Source organism: Cheilinus undulatus, linkage group 22 (assembly GCF_018320785.1).
Source record: "Cheilinus undulatus linkage group 22, ASM1832078v1, whole genome shotgun sequence".
Lineage (NCBI taxonomy): Eukaryota > Metazoa > Chordata > Actinopteri > Labriformes > Labridae > Cheilinus > Cheilinus undulatus.
Genome location: NC_054886.1, coordinates 28,667,293 through 28,685,715, shown reverse-complemented (window position 1 = coordinate 28,685,715; position 18,423 = coordinate 28,667,293). Strand labels below are relative to the sequence as shown.

The following is an 18,423-nucleotide window of genomic DNA, read 5'->3' as shown; positions in this document are numbered from 1 at the left end:
AGGATGATGGTCAAATAATAAGGGTACAATTACAAAAACATACTTCAACCAACAAAAAAAATCAAAGTGTTTCTTTTCAACTCGTAAGGTTTTACAGTGTTAGTTTTGCTCTTGGAGATCTATGATTTGGTTTAACTTCCTGATACCTGGAAAACCTTCAATAGTGCTTGGGAAAGGGCAGAGGCTTTGAAAAACACTAGGAGTGTGATTGGATTGGATGTTATCTGTCACATCTTTACGAGCCAATCAGAGCAACAAAACACGTGACCTAGCTGCGCTCGAGGTGCGCGTGCGCAGGTACTGAGGAATAACGCAAACCATGGCGACTGTAGATATGTAAGTACTCAACTTTTGTCGTTTTTGAAAACAACTCACTGCTGTTCTTTGTTCTTTTAACAAAGAAATGTCATCAAGTGCTGATAAAACTGGCGCTACAGAAGCATCCACGCTAAGCTCTTCCGCCATAATTGCACCAGCTTCTTGCTGCTGCTTGCTTACGTCACGACTGAAAGTACTGCTCCTCAATGCTGATTGGTCCTGTCACTTTCTAACTGGGCCCAGATGGTTCAGATGGGAGCTCTGCAAGATGGATTCACCAGTGAAAACAAGGAAACAGACATATCCAACTGCTTTGCAAGGTTAGACACCTGTGCTTTTGTTTGAAATGCATTTTTAGTTTCTCTAATTTATTTGAGATAAGTTAAAACACCCACCTTGTCTTTAAACAGGAACTTTTACTTTCCAAAAATCCACATAAATTCCCTAAAATGTCAGGAAAGTTACATAAAAATTCCATAATTTTTTAAAAGATATCTTGAATAAAAAAATATCATTCTAATAAAAAATGTCACCCAAAAATAATGTAAATTCCTGGAAGGTTTCCAGCAAATTCCCCAAATTTTAAAGCAAATTCCCCTTACAATTTCTAAGCCAATTACCCCCAAAATCTTGACATTTTTAAGATCAGCTCCAACCCCAAATTCTCAATCAGAAGTCCTGATTTTGAAGCCCCTGCCCCTTTAAAATGGATAAAAGTTCAAAGATTGACATAATGACAACGCTAGCTTGAAATCAAGTGTTAAGTTCTATTATTGCAATCAAACTGAACACCTCCTTTCTTTTTAAGTTCAGATCCTTCAAAAAGCCAAATAAAGCTTCCATTCTGATTTGATTCAGTTGCATATTTTTATTTTTGTCAGCATTTGTCTTCCATGAATCCCAGAGGTCTGTTCCTGCTGTGTTTTGTTACACTCGGCTTCCCTTCCGCCTGTCAAATGTTTCAGCGTTCAGCCCTGACCTTTAGCTTTTCTGGGTCACTTCCTGTTTTGGTTTAGACAACTTTCTTAAAAGGAGTCAAGGACTGCAGCAAAGACGATTCTATAAAACACTCTGGCATCATTTATTTGATAGTAGCGAGGTACAAATTTAAAATCAACTTTCAGTCTTGAACGGAAAGAAATGAGGCCGCTTTTTCAGCCTTGATTTCTTGCAAAAGTACAAAAAAACTCCAAACAAAATGAAGAAAAATAGTTTGGAGTTAGTGAGAGTCTCCTTGTTAACTGACAGGATAATCAAAACAACTGCTGTCTTGTCAGCTGTTCTTAAAGAGAATCTAAAACCACATTAGTCCTTATGTTTACTGGGATTTTTCAGTCTCTAGAAAACTGAGACACGACTATTTGACTTTGACTCTGCCAGTGACGTTTCCCTGACACACTCACTTTCCTTCACGGTAAACACGCCAAGTTTCTGACACAAACATGATCTGTTTGTCTAACAGTCTGTTCCCTTTGAGGAGCATACTTGTTGTGGTTGAACCTGGAAGAGGTCATATTGTCCATGAGCTTCATCCAAACCACAGAGACCACAAAGCTCCATTCAGTCTTTATCCGTTTATCTGATGACGTCTTCTCATGCTCTTTAAATCCCCAGATCCCAAACATAAAATCATATCAATGACTCTCGCCGTCTTTTCCAAAGGCCTCCATCACCAGCGGAACCAGCTCTCTTTGGCTTCCCTAGAAGATCGGATCTTGAATTACGTTTTAGGTCCAGGCCGGTCATCAGAGCGTGGTTGCAGACTTGACTTTGGATGATAAAACCTGTCTGAACCTCCTCTTCAGCTCCTGCATGTTGGGAGATTTGGGTCTGGCCAGGTGGAGGCCTCCTCGTCTCTTCTCCCCGTTCCCTCCTCCCAAAGCTCGGATGACCTGGAGAAAAGCACAACAGCGGATAACTGAACCATTCAACACCAACATGACTAAGTTTGAAATGTATTTATTTCTCTCTACACTTGACCCAAAAAACTACGGCTAAAATTAAGAAATGTCAGTAAGTTTTACTAAAACTACAACCTCAATTCCAAAAAAGTCTGGACACTGTGTCAAATGTAAATTAAAACAGAATGCAATAATTTCCAAATCTCCTAAACCCCATATTTTATTCCAGTAGAACATAAACACCCTATCAAAAACTGAGACATTTTACCACTTCATGAGAAATATTAGCTCATTTTAAATTTGATGGCTGCAACACATCACAAAAAAGTAGGGGCGTGGCAACAAAAGGCAGGCAAAGTAAGTGGTACTGATGGAAAATAGCTGGAGGAGCTTAATTGGCAACCAGTCAGTAAAATGACTGGGTATAAAAGGAGCATTTTAGAGAGGCAGGAGCTCTTAGAAGTAAATATGGGCAGAGGTTAACCAGTTTGCAAGAAATTGAGTCTAAAAATTGTGGAACATTTTCAGAAAAATGTTTCACAATGTAAAATTGCCAAGACTTTGACTATCCCATCTACAGTCCATAATATCAACAAAATCTTCAGACGGTGGAGAAATCTCTGTGTGCAAGGGACAAAGCCTAAGCTCAGTATTGGATGCTGGTGATCATCAGGCTCTCAGGTGGCCGTGCATTTAAACAGGCATGACTGTGTACTGGAAATCACTGCATGGGCTCAGGAACACTTCCAGAAACCATTGTCTGTCAACACTGTTCACCGTGCCATCCACAAATGCAAGCTGAAGCTAACCCGGCACGCCAGATGGATTTGTGGTTTCACACATCAATCTGGAAAACCACTCATACACAGCGTTTGGGAGAGAGCAGAGCCTTTAAAATAAACTCAGAGGGTGATTTGGATGAATGTTCTGTCTGTCACATTTTTATGGGCCAATCAGAGCAACAAAACACGTGACGTAGCCGCTACTGAGCTGCTCCCCTACCGAGGAATAAACCCCATAGGGAACTGCATAACGCGAACCATGGCGTCTCAATGCCAATGTTGATTTCATTGCAATAAAAACAAGAAAAGGCCACATTTTATTGGTGAATACTGGGGAAATGGTCTCATACAGTGATAGGATATTAATTGAGTATGCAAACAAAAATATTATCATATTCTAAGAGTCCTTGTCAGCTATGGACCCTTAGAATCATCCCAGCGATTCTCCCCTTTGGCACCTCTGCCTTCAGTGGTTGAAAAGCTGTTTATCCAAGTGTTAGGTCTGAAAAACTAAAGTATTAGTGAAAAGATGCAAAAATAAAGCTTAATTCATCTTGGTGGAACAGCACAGTGTTTGTTGATGTTGTTTCTATAAGTGATAAAGTTAAAATCATAAATTCAAACATACTCAGATGAAAAGGAACCACTTTCAAGGAACTGAGGTTTTGACATGTATGCCCTTCAACACCAGAAAAGGAAACAAAATCCAAACAGACGCAGCCTCCGGGCCAAAACTGTTATTACCTCAGCAGAAAAGAAAATATACAGAACAGACCAGTGTGGGCTGGTATACTTCTTTTTATCTAAATATACAAACTTGTGGTATTTCTGTGTTTTTTGGGACTCAGCATCAGTGGGAAATCGTCTATATTAAAGGTTCCCACAGGAAGTGGAAAACATTAAAGTTGGTGGATTTAAAGCACCAAACATCCCTGTAAAATGCTTAAGCGCAGGAACAAATGTCTGCTAGAATCATGTTTAACATAATAATGGATAAAAAAGAAATAGTCTGACCTCCTGACAGAGATGCAGGAAGGCGGCGTGGACTCCCTCGTGATTCTCTCTGGCCGAGGCCTCAAAGTAAACGCCTCCTAAGAGCAGACACAGTTTCTGATGTTATCTCTCAGCAAACACTCAGCATTCCTCGTTCATTAGACAGCATGCAGAATATAGTTAAGAAGGAGAGGCAGAGATAAGTGTCGTTGAAGTTGCTATTTTCCCCACAGCAGCGAGACAATGTGTTAGAAGCTTAAAACGTCTGTCAGACACATTTATAAATTACCATGAGTAGTCCTGTCTGTGAGGGATGGTGAGCAGGTCAAAGGTAACTTCATGCAGGCACTACTTTTGGTATAAGGTGAGAAATTTCAGTATTTGATCTGTTCTTGCTGGTTCATGTGAGCATGGCTTGGCTGGATCGAGGTAAAGCAACAGTTCTGTATCGAATCAAACTGACCTACTATTCAATCAGAGTCTCATGACCAACTAGGAGTTTTTCTGTCATTAATTCTGATCAAACCAAGGGGAGGAACCTCTGGAAAAAATGTTTGCCATTGCAGACCAAACGCCTCTATTGGCAAGACACTCTTTTATTTCTGCAGGATTTAAAGTGCCAGATTTTTCCTATTTCAATAAAGCTGTGTTTTTTCATCAGTGATCCTTCATTCTCCTCACTTGAATTATTTGTGAAATTTTATTTTAAAAAACAAACAACTTTAATTCCCTATTTTTATCTGGTGTTGAAGATACCTCCCTTTTTACTTGATTGAGCTTGGTCGTAACATATATGAGGGCTTGTCCGGGGTAGATCAAGCAGTCCGGCTTGGATTAGTTTCAGTCTGTTACATTAAATTTCTATCAACAAAGAACTTTAATTCCCCGTTTACATATATTGGTTTAGTGTAACCCCCCTTTTCCCTTTAATGTGTTGCATTGTAAAATAAATGGGGGTTCATCCAGAATAAGCCAGGCATTTCGGCTCAGATCAGTACAGTACAATACAGTGCTACATTAAACTTTCATTAATAAAGAACTTTATCCCCATTTTTATCTGGTTTTGATGTTGCCTCCCTTACCTCTGAATGAGCTGGGTTGTTACATAAATGGGGGCTCATCCGTGATAGTTCAAGCAGTCTGGCTCGAAAAATTTCAGTCTGTTCCATTAAACTTTCATCAATAAAGAACTTTAATTTCCCATGTCTATCTGGTTTTAATGTTACCTTCCTTTTCACTCAAATGATCCTGGTCGTACCATAAATGGGGGCTCATCCGGGAAAGCTCAAGCAGTCCGGCTCGAATTAGTTAGTATGATACATTAAACTTTTATCAATAAAGAACTTTAATTCTCCACTTTTATCTAGTTTTAAGGTTGCCTCCCTATTCCTTTGAATGAGCTGGGGCATAACAAAAATGGGGGCTCATCCAGGATAGTTTTCAGTCGTTTGAATTAAATTTTTATCAATACAGAACTTTAATTTCCCATTTACATCTAGTTTCAGTGTAACCTCCCTTTTCCCTTCACTGTGCTGCATATTAAAATACATGGGGGCCTGTCTGGGATAGTTCAAGCATTTCAGCTTGGATCAGTACAGTCCATTTCATTAAACTTGAATCAATGTAGAACTTTAATTCTCTATTTTTATCTGGTTGTAATGTTGCCTCCTTTTCTTTGAATGAGCCTAGTCGTAACATAAATGGGGGCTCTTCCGTAATAGTTCAAGCAGTCTGGCTTGGATCAGTTTCAGTCTGTTACATTCAACTTTTATTAATAAAGAACTTTAATTCCCCATTTACATCTGGTTTCAGTGTAACCTTCTTTACTTCAATGCGCTGCCTCATAAATTAAATGGGGGCTGATCCAGAATAGATCAAGCAGTCCAGCTTGGATATGTTCGGTCTTTTAGATCAACTTTTATTAATAGCGAACTTTAATTCCCTATTTTCATCTATTTTAGTGTTGTTTTACCTCCCTTTCCCTTGAATAAACTGCAACATAAATGGGCGCTCAACCAGGATAGTTCAACCAGTATAACTTGGATCAATACAGTTTGTTATGTTAAACCCTGATCTTGCTTGTGTTTCCACAGACAACTGTACCCTTAATAATTATATGGAGGTGTAAGCAGGATGCCAAGAGCTGCCTCAGCTGTGTAAGGGCATGAAACTCTAGCAGCACAATACAGTGTAGTCTGTGATGAAGAAGAGAAAGACAAAGGGCAACAACGGAAGACATTCAATATTTTGTATTTTTCTTCTTGGCATGTGGCGAATATTCCAGGCAGAGTGATGAGTCCTGGGCCGATTCTGGTACTGACAGCGATCTAGCTCTCTTTCATTAATCAGCTGTTCATTATCTGTGGTTAAATACTTGCTCTTAATCGGTACCCTTTCTGAAAATCAATGCCCTCTAATGAATGGTCACTTTTACCCACTGGTGGTTTTAGGTGTGCAGATGCACTGTGTGGTTCTAGTGTTAAAAATGTTCAAACAGCACCTTAGCAATAATATTCAGGAAGACTGACGGTCTAAAGAATCACGTATGGCTATAAGTAGTGGCAGGAAAACTTAACCGATTTAGTAGGAAAGAAGAAGTAAGAGGAGGAGGTTAGCCAACCTAATGACGCTGCTAACGTCTCGCCTTCGTCTGCCGGCACTTGTCGGGCTCTGAGCAGGTCACTCTTGTTTCCAACCTGCAGCAGATTACAGATTACAGGATAGATTAGATAATGGGGATTAGGGTTAGGAGGGAATGGTTACAACATTTTTAAACAGCAGAAAAACACTTTGGCTCTGGGTAAAAAGTTTGTCTGTACACTAAGTAGTGTTCGGTGTATTAAAACATGATTTGCATGAAACTATTTGTATTTAATATTACAGTAATTCAACACAGTAAAAATTACATAAGTCACTTAAGGATTTGTCTCTGATCTAATCTCAGTCTGCCCAGGGAATACTGAGTAAGATTAGCTCATAGCTAAATCTGGTACATCTCTCCTCCTTGAATCAGACAAATGTTTTGCATATGGCCCCTTCAAATAAATTGCTATTAACTGAACAAAACTAAATGAGTAACCCAGGGGTGACCAAACTATAGCCAATGGTGTATTTTGAATTTTCCCTGAACTCACCTGATTTCCAATAAAGTTCCAATATTTGGAAAAAGTTAATCTTTTTCAGTCTTATGCTCTTAGTTAACGCACACTGACCAGTATGACAGGGATGTTTCCAGAGGGGTGTATTCGTCTGACGTGTTGGTACAGTGGTTGGATGGTTCGGTAGCTGTTGTGGTCGGTGATTGAGAAAACCAGTACGTAACCATCAGCCCAGTAGATTGACCTGCATAAAGAAAATCAGTTATATATTTTTTAAAGAATAATAATGCAGCATTCGGATTTGGATATATGTAAAAATCTAACCTGTTGATCTGCTCCTGGCAGTACAGGCCTTCAGCATCATCCTGAAAAACAGCAGTCAGAAATGATGTTGGAAAAATATAAAAAATTCAAATGAAAGGCTGCAACTAACCTTCAGTTATACCTACACAAAGAAATAATCACTTGGTGATCCTTTCAAAGCTTTTTCTCCAACATTTGCTCTTTAAAATGTAACAAATGTATGTTCAAAACAGTCAAATTCCAGTCCAAAATATTTCATACTTAAAATCATACAGAATAGAGAGAAATAGAAAATAAACAAACACTATGAGGCTATCTCTAGTAAGAGTTTGATACAGTCCTTACCAATAGCATAAATTTGATTCCAGACATTGTAACAGCTTATAAAGGCTATAATATTTATATCAGAGCAATAAAGACAAGGGCAATGGTGACAGTTAAAGTGAATTAACAAACAAAACTAGCATAGTCATCTTAACTAAAACTGCAGTCATTATTCTAACCCTAACCTTAACTCCTGGCCATCCTGTATACCAGTGCTTCTCAACGTGGGACCCCCTTAAGGGGTTGCGAGAGGGTCGCCAGATGCCTTAAAAATTATGAGTGTTTTTTTTTTTTATGATTTTTTTCCCACCCAAATTTGTCACTATTATTTGCCTTTTTTAATCAATTTCTGCAAAATTTGGATTTTGCCACTGTTTTTTAACCACTTTTGCCACATTAAACCCATTTTGCGAAATTCTAACCCATTTTCATCACTTTCCGCACCACTTTTTCCAATTTAAACAAAATTTTGCCACTCTAGACCCATTTTTGCCAATTTGAAACCCTTTCAACCACTTTTTTCTGCCTGTTTTTATCACTTCTAAACCAATTTTTGCTACTTTATGACTATTGTTGCCTCTGTTGACCCATTATTGCCACAATTAACCCCTTTTGCCACTTTTTACATCCATTTTTCCCATTTCAACCACATTTCACTATTTGTTATTCCCATTTTTGTCAGTTTAACCAATTTCTGGCTAATTTTCTGCCTCAGTTAATCCATTTTTACCAGTTTAACCTGTTTTTCTCACTTTTAAATCCCATTTCAGAAAATTTTCCACACACTTTGCCACTTTTATTACATTTTTTGCCACTTGTAACCCATTTCTGCTACCTGTAAACTCCAAATTCACCACCTTTATATTGACATTTTTAACCAATTTACATTCTGTTTAAAAAAAATGGATTTATATTTACATTTTAAGATGGCTATATACTACAGCACAAATAACTAAAAAAGTGTAAGCCTGTGTGTAAGCCTGTATGCCTAAACCTAACCAAACCATTTTGCATTGTTCACCACATGTTTTACACCTTTTTTGCCTTAGATTGGCTAATGTGGTCCAGTTGGATGGTAGGAAAAATGACCTATGAGATAAAGGACTTGCTAATTGTATGCATTTTTAATGCGCAACCTTGGTAAACAACTTAAACATCTGAAACTTCGGTCGATCAACAAATCAAATTGGATAAATACAAGATTTAAAGACCTGCTGAAACTGCTCCAATTCCTAAAATTTCCTATTTCAATACATTCCCTCAGGTCCAGAATTAAAGCAGTGACCTAAGGATGCACTCAGACTAGGCTTTCCCTCCAAGCTCAGTTACTCTGTACCTCACCAGTCCCCCACTGGCCTGCACTTGCATTGCTCCAGGCCCAAGTGAGCCTGAGCATGGGTTACCTCTTGCGTGCGTGCATATAATGCAAAAGTCCACCTTCTCCATCCATGTCAGGGCCTGGGACAGGTCAGACAAACCAGACTTTGGGTATGTCATGGATTGCTTAGTGTGAATGCATTCTTAGACTGATGGACAGGGATGGAATACAGCAGTACCTCATTTGACTGGTTTATAACACACTGAGATTCCAAATCCCATATCAATAAACATTGGTTCGATTTTCCCTGAACCCCAACCAAGTAAAGCAGGAACTTGACTAGACTTTTTTTGTCCACAAGACTTAAAATGTTCAGATCTGTCCACAAGATGGTCCATATGTCATCCTTCACAGCTCAAACGAGTTAGCAGGTGGTGGTTTTACTGAAAAGGCACTTTGCCAAGACAAACGGCTGTTAATGGAGGCACACCAGCTGGTTTGGAGTTATGACTTCTGGGCCTCCAAGACCACCCAGACGTCAGTTTAGGAACAGGTCAGTTTAAGCAACTCCTCATGCTTACTTTATCACAAAATTACCCGAAAAAACTGTCGTTTTCTTTGGAGAAATGGTTGGCTTTGTGCTGAATACCATTAAAGTTTTATTTCTGGGGATGCCACGTGCCTTATTTCCACTCTAGCGTTGCAGAGATTCTTTAGAAACCTCTCCTGCTGCAGCTTCTACCATTTTTCCAGCTCTGTAACTCAGAAGCTCTGTAACTTTTGACCTCTCTGCTTCCACTGACCAATTATTTCTGTCTAATCTCTGGAAGCCGGTCCCCATCATCAGGAGGGACTTCCTCCTCACCCTCCGTTATCTCCCCCTGGGTGAGGAAATGAGCAGATTTCAGGCCTGGTTTTGTAAACAGACGGTCGGTGTTGAGCAGGGTGAGCCGTGTGGCACATTGCTCTCATTAAGTACATCAGGAGCGAGGAGATGGTCACAGGGGTTATTTCCTCTCACTTCAAATACATTCCTGACATGTCTGTGTGATAAAAACGGATCTTTTCAAACATCGACATGTTGGGGCTTTGATAAGTAAGTAAATACTAATGTAAACATTTTCAACCCCTTTGTTAACGAAAGGCCTGAGATATAAATAGAATCACTGAGTTACTCCAAATAAAAAGATACTACAGGAAAGAGTAAAACAGGAAAGGGTACTGCATGGGCTCAGGAACTCTTCCAGAAATCATTGTCTATTAACACAGTTCACCATGCCTAGAAAGGTGTGAGCTAAAGCTGTATCCTGTAAAGAAGAAGCCATACAGTACTGTGCAGAGGTTTTAGGCATGTTTGAGCCAAAGTTTGAGGCTGAAGTAAGGTGTGTAACGGCGAGTACGCCCACCTGAGGGCCCCACCGGGCAGGAAGGAGGATTGACACAACCCAGGTCACACTCTGGATGTCTTTGTTCCTTACCAAGGACGTGGGAAAATAATCTTATGAAAAGAAAAAACAAATACCACAGCTTTAGGCCGGGGTTATGGGTAGGTGTGGCACTGAAACATAGCCTAGGGTACTGTTAGGGCGGGTAGGAGGGTTGCCACAACCCCCTAGTTGTCCTGTGTATGTAAGCACCTGAAAACTGTTGGTGGTTGCTGGGCCTATTACCAGGGGTGAAAAGGCCCGGACAAAAGAAATGCTGTTAAGCTCGGCCTTGGCTGCTGAGCAACACACCTACATGTCAAATGTGTTGACACTGACTCTGGCCACCCTCCCTCCTCTCTTCAGCCCGGGGTTGTGGAACATCAGGACCTGTGAAGAACCGTTAGCGCTCTACATGCCTAGAACTTCTACACAGTACTGTATGTGAACACAATTCACACACACTGCCCCTATCTTCTCTGGGTCAAAGCTCATTTAAACTGTAGTGAAGCAGATGGAAAACTGTTCTGTGGTCAGAAGAATAAAAATAAGTCCTGCAGACTAAAGAGGAGCAGGACCATCCAGCTTGTTATCAGTACACATTTCTAAAGCCTGCATCTCTGATGGTATGGGGTTGCATTAGCGTCTATGGCGTGGGCAGCTTATTTATCTGGAAAGGCACTATCAATGCTGAAAAGTGTATAGAGGTTTAGGAGCAACATATGCTCCCGCAGACAACAATTCTTGTATATTTCAGCAGGGCAATTCTAAACCACATACCACATCTCTCACAACAGCATGGCTTCACAGTAAAGTTCCCAGTTCAGGCCTTTCACAAATGGAAAACATTTGGTGCATCATTTCACGAAAAATAACTATTGAGCAGCTTGACTGCTACATCAGACAAGAATGGGACAACATGCCTCCCCCAAAACTCCAGCAACCATTCTCTCTCTTCACTTCCCAAACATTTACAGGCTGTTGTTAAAAGAAGAGGAGAAGCTATACGACACAAACACGACTATGTCCCTACTTTTTGAGATAAGTTGCTGACACCAAATTTCAACTGAGCTAACATTTTTCACAAAATGGCAAGCTGTCTCTGTTTAAACAGCTGATATGTTACTTATAAATAAAATAAAATAATACAATATGGGTTTATCAGATCTGCAAATAATTGCATTCTGTTTTATTTGCATTTTACAGCATGTCCCAACTTTTTTGGAACTGGGCTTGTATGTTTTCTGTTTGTTTTAATATCATCTTAAAAGAGGAGATTTTGCCAGCACTTTACGTCGTTCTAGTTTGATTTGAGCTTCTGTGCTGCTGTTTCACCAACAAATTAAGCTAGCATTAGCTAGTTCAGAAAGTCTTGTGATGGTAGATGTTTGAAGTTAATAGAGAAACTATACATTTTTATTTTTAAAGAAAAGGTTTCTAAGGTACTATTCACCATAGTTCTTCAGAGATTTATGTTAATTAGCCAACCAGCTACCTGTAAACAACCAAACTAGCTAGGCTACATAGCTCTCCAAGCTAGCTCACTTGCCAACTGCCTGTTAGCAGTCTTAGCTAGGTTGTTAGAATGGTTCTGTCAATATAGACTGTAGTTGCACCATCAATTTGTGCTTCTGTAACCTTTATTTTTATTTGTCTTGCATTTTGTAGGCTACACAAACTGAGCACAGCTAGGCTAAGTATACTGCTTTGCTAGTTTGAATGTCTGATGTTGCTCTCTGTCTAGATCTGATCTTAAAGTACTAAAAAAAATCAGGTACCATTTTTTGATACATCATTGGATGTAAATAAGAACATGGCTAACTCCTAGCTAGGCTAAATTATAGCTTTATTAACTCAGACCACATTAAGTCTACTGCTCTAACAAGGCAGTTGCACTTTGACCCTCTCCCAGTCGACAGTTACCTCCTTTTGCAAACACTAAATGATAATAGAGGACTTTTTCAATAAGTAGACTCCTTTTCTGTGACTGTTTTACCAGATGAGCTCATATTATTGCCAAAAACTGAGGCAAAAGCATCTCAGCCTGACAGTATTTATATTTTCTATTTCCATCCAGCTGTTCTTGTCATAATGCATGAGAAATCTCAGCGATGGAAACATGCACCGCTTCGCCTCTGCCTCCATAAGTTACCTGCAGAGCGACGCAGGGAGTATCCTGGATCTGCAGCGACACTTCCTCCCCATCCAGAGTGACCTTTCTGGAGTAAAGAGCTCCTGCAGGGAGAGAAAGAGACACATGGGCCGAGAATGGGGTTATTACTAAAGCAGAGGAGTCCTGTAAGGAGAATCATTTCTGCACTCTTTTCCTGCTTACTTTGATGAATGTTTCTTCTTTTATTACAAACAGATGGATGGAAACTCACCAGTGTTTGCTTCATAATCCCCGATGAACCTTTTAGTCAGAAACCGAACAATCAGAGCTGAAAGAAGCAAGAGAACCCTGACTCAGGGATGCAGAAAATTGGACTTAATTAGTTTAACTAAAGGAACAGAACAAACTGAAGCAACCTACTGACCCATTTAACACTCTCTCTCAGCGAGGGTTGCTGGAATTTCCCTTTTCCGTCACATATTTTTGATTTTGTCATCCTTGGTTGTGTTAAGATAAGCTAAACAAACAGGCCCAAAGTCTGAATGAAGAAAATGATTCACCAATTCTCAGAATCTGATGTTGTAATCCTTCATGAATCGTCTCGTATTGGTCAATCATTATCTCGCCCAGCTTTGTTTTTTGGATTTTGGACAGCTCGGCTTTAAAGATCGCTTTTCCTCCCAATGATATTCAGACAGAAGAGCACACATTTTCACATTAAAGTGATCTTGTGTTTTTGTCCAACAAAAGATTCTGTTTATGAATTTGTGTCAGATCAGAAATACAAGCAAAAACTTAAGAAATACAATTGCAATAAACTTCCGTTTAGGGTTAGGGCACCAAAAATTAAAGTAAAAGCAGACGAAACTTACAGGAAAAAAGCTAATCCTCCATGAAAACATGCTAATGCAGCAAACATAGCTTGCATAGCTCCGTTAGCAGCGCAAGCTATGCAAAAATCTAGCTGTTGCTAAAGCTAAGCTCCCAAAGCAGCTTTCTAAGCTCAGGGTTACATTATCCATATGGCTATGTTAGCTTAAGCTATCTTTGCTGAAGCTCATGTTGCTAAAGCTAACTTAGCTACATTGGTTATTGTAGTAATGTTAATTAGTGTAATGTAGCTATAGCTATAGCTTGTGACTACGTTAGCTTTAGCTAACAAATCCAAAGCAGGGGTTCTTTAGTCTCTAATGTGTACAATGTGGTCATTTCATGAATGTAACTGCCAGACTTCATTTATGAATGCATTTGAACTGACGGCGTCTTACATCAGTGCTCTGTGAGAGGGGCCGTCAGAGACATAGAGTATGGTCTGCAGCCAGACTGTCTAGGGCAGCAATCAAGAACTGGCGGCCCAGGGGCCACATCAGGCCCCCATATCTTTACATGCGGCCCCCAGAACCATGATCAAATTCAAAATATGTGACTTTTTAGAGGAACATGTTGCTGTATTCTGGGAATTAGTAAACTCCCTACAGCTTTAAAATCAACACCAAAAACAACAGCGATTGAAACAATTTAATCAGGAAGGACTTTATGTTTCATCCATTTTTTAAAGAAACCCACCTGTCAGCCATTATTAGGAAATATAATACATATTAAAAATGCATTTATCAGTTCATTCTTGATAAAACTGCTGTTTTGTGTGGGAACTTTTCGGCATCAGGCGTTTTGGGAGTGCAATTTAGCATCAAACTGAGTCATAGACCACGTGAAAGCCACCGAAACATTTAGCTCAAATATCTCAGTCGCCCCCTTGTGGCTGGCTGTGATATAGAGTGGTGCAGTCGTTACATAGTTTTGTAGGCAAACCCAGAAGCTGGCGTAGCATGGGTTTCCTCGGCGTTGAGTCTATGGGATTTTTCAACGGGTTTTTGGATTATTGCTGAAAATAAGCTGTGTCCAATAAAAGTTTATGAAACTTACATGTTTTGTTCATAAAGATAATCTTCATTAATTGATAATATAAGAATCATATCTGGTTCGTTAATTTAACTGAAGAAAGTGAAAAGCTAACGTCATGCTTTACTGAACTACAACGCGGTAGATTGGATTTAACGTCAACTGAGCAGCTGGCTCAGTTACCGCGCTTCAGATGATGACGTATATTCTTCCCGACAAACGCTGTAGTCCTTGTTAGCTGTCTTTTAGCAACCGCCTTTATTAAGATGTGAAAAGATACACAATTCAAAGGTGGGGCACATTTCAGATGTGTTTTATGTTGTAGGATAAAACGTTAAACTCTCTTGAGCTTGTGTTCACCACAGACTGTATTTCAGGCATTTAACCAAAAACTCATTCAAAAATCCCAGAGACTTTCAGACGAGGGAACTGGAAGTGCTATAATGGAAGCTTACTTCAGCGTTTTAGGACTCATAACTGCACCACTCTATAAGGGCTGATCTCACTGTTGGAGCCTAATAAAAAAAATATATACAAAAAATGTTAATTAGACTATTTTGAACATTTATTTAGTTTATTTGAAAGTTTGGTCCCCAAATTGCCTGTTAAGGAAAAAGCTGGCCCCTTTTAAGAAAAGTTAATGACCCCTGGTCTTGGTTCTGGCTGCAGACTGTTAGTGTCGGGGCCCCTCTCCACTGTCAGACCCCTCTCCAGGCCTGAAGTGACACTTTTATCGTTACACAATAGTTAATGACTGTAATGAGCCATTTCCTCACTGTCAGGCCTCTCTTTGCTGCCCAATTTTGAATGTTTCATTCGATTTTAGTGCATTTTCTCTTTTCTTTTTTTTTTTACCAGTTCATACTGCTGGTTTATTTGTTTATTTTGTAAAAATGCTACATTTTGGATTAGTTTTTTGTGTTAGTTTAGTTTATCTTAGTGTTTTTCTGGGAAATGGGATACCTGTGAGGGACGAGCCCAAAAAGTAAATATCAAAACATTTAAAAATATGTTTAAAGAAGTTCTTAGTTATAGAAGTTATTTAATCAAATGTGTTGTTTGAATACAACTTAAGACCTAAAAACACCATTGTGTGAATTCTTCTTTAATCAATCAGATTATTTTACTCTCCTCAGACTTGGGTGTACAGGTCAGTCAGTGTACTGCTATCAAATACTTCAATTACAAAGATTTTTTCTCCAAATTCCTTTTATTATAGTAAGTTTTGTAAGCTCACAGTAAAGTTTATTGTGTACAGCAGTGTTCCTCAACGCGTGGCTCTGGAGCCACATGTGGCTCTTTTGTGATGATTTGTGGCTCTTTAATGTCTTAATTTGAAACATAATTCACCCAGAAAACCTTAAATAAAGGGAAACTTTGACCTCAGAAATCATCCATTGCAAGTCACATTTATTAGTTTGTTTTCTAAGCTTGTACAATGGGTTTTAATTGGTCACTTTTAATCAACTTTTGCTGTTTTTAGTCCATTTTTGTGATTTCTTTTTGCCTATTTTTGTCACATTTGTCCTGCTTTTGCTATTTGCTAGTTTTTTTTCAACTTCTTTTGCCATTTTCTGCCACTTTTTGCCCATATAAGCTGCTTTTTGCCATTAAATGCCACTTTTTTCCCCAAGTTTTGCCACATTTTTGCCAATTTTTGACACCTTTATGTTGCTTTTTATGCCTGTTTTTTCACTGATTTTTTCCTACGTTTTTGCCACTTTTGACCAATTTCGCCCCCTGTAACTCATATATTTGTCATTTCCTGCCAATTTATGCCTGTTTCTGCCCGTTTTTCCTACTTTTTCTCCCCATTTTTACAACTTTTCACCCATTTCTGCTACTTTTTTGCCTTTTTTTCCTGCTTTTTGCTATTTGCTATTTTTTCCTCTTTTTTTCCATTTTCTTTCACTTTTCACCCATATAAGCTCCCTTTTGCCATTAAATGCCTTCTTTCCCCCAAGTTTTGCCAACTTTTTAAAGCTTTTTGCCCATTTTTACCACCTTTATGCTTCTTTTTGCTCATTTTGGTCACTTTTCACCGATTTTTGGCTATATGTTTTTGCCTCTTTTGACCATTTTTGCCACCTGTAACTCATTTTTGTCAATTCTCAACCATTTTGCCTGTGTTTTTCACTGTTTTGCTACTTTCCTTCCCATTTTTGCCACTTTTAACTTACTTTTACTGCATCTTTAACCTTTTTTGCCACTTTTCACCACTTAGATTGTGGCTCTTGCAAAGTTATTTTTAAACTATCTGGCTCTCTGGTTGAGCAGAATTGAGTAACACTGGTGTACAGTCTCATTTCTTTACTCCTCTTTACAGTTTACTTGAATAATTTTAGTTGTTTGGCTAGTTTTAGTTAACTATAATAGCCTTGCTCCACTGTCAGACTACATAGACGTCACGTGCGATTTGTCGCCCTCTGCTGTTCATGCTACTCACTACGAATATTTCAAGTCATGCTAAGTTCAGACACAGGACGATATTTCCACCTCTTTAGGACAATTATGCCCCAAAGACTCTCCTGAAAATAAACAGCTGCATGAAATGTATTTAAATCCGCTGTTTTAGTCGCGCTGTTGCATATTTAAGCTATTTTAATCGATAAAAAGCAGCTGTTTTTCAACTATTTTGTATTTCTTTTTCCATTAAACGGCATTCTTACATGCATTCCTACCTGTTTTCCCGACGTTGCTCGCCCCCAGCACCACGATCTTCACCGTCTTGTTGGGCACGCAGTCCAGCAGAGGGTACTCCGGAATGGGGACCAGCAGAAAGTTCCCAGAGCCGCTGCTGCTGCTGTTCATGGTTCCCGGTGCAGCCTCTCCTCCAGTCAGCCGCATTTAGCTCCCCTCTGCCCTCAGACCAGCCCTGCTCGGAAATAACGACGTCCAAAAGACCTCTCCAGATCTGAGGAAATCACTCTGTTACTCCCATGATTATTCCACACCTCTGTAGTGCAGAATCTCTGCAGAAAATCAACACTGCGCCGTGCGTAAAAGTAACAAGTCTCCAAATATCTCCAAGTATTCCAGCTCGCGTTTGGTGTTATGAAAATTAAGACCTTCCTTGGAACTTTCAGCAAAAAGACGACATGGTTTCACTCACTAAAACACTTTATAAGAACATATTGTTTGCACAATACGGAGCTGAATATGTGTTCCAGGTCGCACCAAGTCCAGATGCGTCTGAGTGCAGGCAGAGCAGAGAGAGGAGGATGAGGAGGAGGGGGACTTTGAACCTTCCCCTCTAATATTCCCATGGGTACAGAGCCCTTTTTTAGCTTCTCAAGGCCAAAAACGAGCCAATAAAATGTTTGGAATATAATCATGAAGCTGAAAGACACTGTAAGTCACAGTGACTCCTTATCCATGAATGATCTGCTTTGGGTTCCACCATTTCCTCATTTTAAGCTGGGTTGGACAACTTTGGTCGCAAACAGGACCAGGATTGTTGTTTTGTAATGAAGGCAACTTTTAACAGCTTTTCTCCATGATTATGTGATTTGACCATGAGGCAAAAGTAGGCGATTCCCCACTGGTAAAGGTTGCCATGGAATATGTGAGGTGTCTTGCCGCAGACTGCCGATCTCAGATGCCCCACCTGTGAAACCACCACGGTCATACCAGAAGGGGCTTGGTTTGTCAGTACAACATACTGAAAGTTTATTTATTTTTAATTTAACTTTATTCATATACAAAGTCATGCAGTTACTGTCATGATTAACTACGCTAAACTTTACAGACTATGCAACAATATATGAATAAAACACAAAAAAGGTCAGGGGTCTAATGTGGGGTATAGACCCGTTTTTCAAATGGTGGCACGCTTTAGCTTTGTTAGCTTTAGCTCACGCTAACATAGCTTCTTTCTTTTTTAACCCACAGAGTAACAAATACAAGCACAGACACTCTTAGACAAGCTAACATAGCTTTGCTAGCTG

At 39.5% G+C, this 18,423-nt stretch overlaps 1 protein-coding gene across 1 annotated transcript; it reads right to left on the bottom strand.

Annotated features, from left to right (window-relative positions):
• Positions 1-1,375: 1,375 nt before the first annotated feature.
• Positions 1,376-17,697, bottom strand: rasl11a (RAS-like, family 11, member A). Its single transcript, XM_041780080.1, has 8 exons — positions 17,158-17,697; positions 12,846-12,902; positions 12,614-12,696; positions 7,417-7,457; positions 7,207-7,336; positions 6,615-6,690; positions 4,016-4,092; positions 1,376-2,210 (listed from the first exon to the last, which is right to left on the bottom strand). The coding sequence occupies exons 1-8, from the start codon at positions 17,321-17,323 to the stop codon at positions 2,064-2,066; spliced, it is 777 nt and encodes a 258-aa protein (XP_041636014.1). The 5' UTR covers positions 17,324-17,697; the 3' UTR covers positions 1,376-2,063.
• Between the last annotated feature and the right edge of the window lie 726 nt (positions 17,698-18,423).